Genomic DNA, 2,341 nt, shown 5'->3' on the forward strand with positions numbered 1-2,341 from the left:
ATAATGCCACGAAAGTGTTCTAATGACCCCGAAAGAAAGGTGTGTAGAGAATTAACTTTTAAATCTCAGCGTTGTAACGCCATTAATTGAATAGTGCTATTTAGACTATTTTGATTTTCCTATGAGGAATCTAAATAAATCCTGGGTTCCACATAAATATTTTATAGTCTGTGGGAGATTGCTGATGGGTTGGGCTAAAGAAGAATCCAGAATATGTCATTTGCTAAGCCAATGACTTGGACCGAACCAAACGATCATGTAAGTTATTTTTTGTTTGACTCAAATAAACACACTACTCATACACAGCGTTATAAAGGGAAACGGAGCGCAAGAATGTAAGCAGATTGTTGTTGGGGACTTAAACAGACCTTCCAGAGGCCAAATATTCACGAAAATCATAAGTATTTTTTCAATATAAAGGAATAATTTCTCTAAATGTAGCTAATGTTTCTACTTTTTAAGAAAATATAATCAGGTATTAACCCTGAATTCTAGAGAATCAATTCGAAACTGAGATAGCTTAAAAACTTGTAATAAAATACGCGCTATAGGACGCCAACTTTCAAGAGTAAGCATCAGAGGTATATTATGTACATATATTACCGCTAACGACTGGTAACACATTCTTATAATGCGCCGATGTTTGTAGGATTTGGAACGAACCTTTTTAAATTCATAGTTTTCGTAATCGTTGTTACGGCTTTTATGGGATTTGGAGTAAAAAAGATAATCTTGTAATTACAGTTGAATATTTTTAATCGATCGTCATTTGGAAACTATCACTAGTGTTACAGGTTTAAGTTTTCGAAAATATATTACGTGTACATAATCTATTGAATAATAATTAATCAAATTCGGACTATCTTTGAAATGTTGACAATGGCTTCTATTACGAGATTCAAGCGAACTCTTCTATAAAATCTTCTTTCGATAAACATTTGGCCTTCCGTTTGTCTACACATTTAAGTTTGTCTGAGTCAAAACGATCACCACTTTCGCAGCGTAAATGAGTTATCCTGGTCTTGTGATCCTTTTTCACGCATCGGTAGAATTTTTTGCAATCTTTAGGGTCTGGGTAAATATCATCTTCGTCACATTTGCTATCTTTCAGTTCCTTTACGATTTTCTTAATTATTTCCTTCTGCTCACTTGATGAACTTTCGTCGTCTTCGTCATCAGGCTTGCGTTCAACTTTAATTTTTTTCTCTTCCAAATCCTTACTATCCTTGGATTCTTTCCTATTTTCTCCAGATTTATTTTCCAAAGAGGTATACTTGTTTTGGCTTTTTTCAGCAAAATAAACTTCACCTGAATCTCCTTCTTCTGTTTCTTGATTTTGCTTATTATTTTTATTATCCCCGGAATTCTTCGTCCTCTTTGACTTTTTACTATTGTCCTTTGATTTTACTTCAATTGAGTCCTCATCTTTAATACCAGATTTAGAAGAGTTAATTTCACTCGACTCTATTTCTACAGGCTTTTTGGACAAGCCTGAAAAACTAGATGCAATAGTGTGCCTTGGTAAAAGTAGGAAACCATTATCTGTTCCTCCATTAGAGTTGCTTCCTTTATTACGAGAGTGTAGGTACAATTTTGGAAAGCCAGTGCGTAAAACACTCGAATGAATTGGTAATGTGTGGTCAGAAGGTGTGTTTGGCTCCGCTGAAGGACTAAAATCGGTTGGAACCGATTTTTTAATTGTGTTTGGATTAATTGATGAACTTGGTCTCATTCGATTAATATTTGTTGAAGTAATGTGATTGATTGGACTTAGAATCTTGGGAACTGAAGGTGAGTTTGAGATAATTGGTGCCTTTGGTTCAGCTGGCTGATTCCTTGACGGCGAGTTATTTTCTAAAGGTTTGTTTTGAACATTTGTTATTTCATCAACCGGCGAGTTAGCTGAAGCACTTGAACTGATTGGGTTACTTGGGGTTTTAGGGACACTAAGATCAACTGACGGGCTTCTTTCATTCTTATTAATAGAATCCCGTGAGTCAATTTGATTTGCATCGCCTAAGGAAGAGTCACGCTCAACTACTAAGCTAGGATTTGCAATGCTAACTGAGTTATTACCAGTTGAGCCACTTAATTCGATTGAGATGTTAGACTTCACTGGTAAATTTAAACTTGCTGATGTGTTATCAGATGGAGCACTTGGAACTACTGAATAGGTTCTATCTACCGGAATATTTGCTGTATTAAGATCTGTTGATTCACCTAATTCGATGGGGAAGTTGGAGTTTACTGGTAAACTTGAACCTGCTGGTGTGTTATCAGATGGAGCACTTGGAACGACTGAATTGGTTCTATCCACCGGAATATTTGCTGTATTAAGATC

General features: G+C 35.7%; 1 protein-coding gene across 1 annotated transcript in view; it reads right to left on the minus strand.

Annotated features, from left to right (window-relative positions):
• Positions 1-732: 732 nt before the first annotated feature.
• Positions 733-2,341, minus strand: part of LOC108978802 (mucin-17) — a 4,657-nt gene continuing 3,048 nt past the window's right edge. Inside the window, exon 3 of the mRNA XM_018949257.1 lies at positions 733-2,338. Within this exon, the coding sequence (XP_018804802.1) occupies positions 899-2,338 (1,440 nt within the window). The 3' untranslated portion in view covers positions 733-898. The remainder of the gene's footprint in view (positions 2,339-2,341) is intronic.

The sequence above is a fragment of the Bactrocera latifrons genome, unplaced genomic scaffold, assembly GCF_001853355.1.
Source record: "Bactrocera latifrons isolate USDA-ARS-PBARC rearing strain unplaced genomic scaffold, ASM185335v1 scaffold_128, whole genome shotgun sequence".
Taxonomy (NCBI): Eukaryota; Metazoa; Arthropoda; class Insecta; order Diptera; family Tephritidae; genus Bactrocera; species Bactrocera latifrons.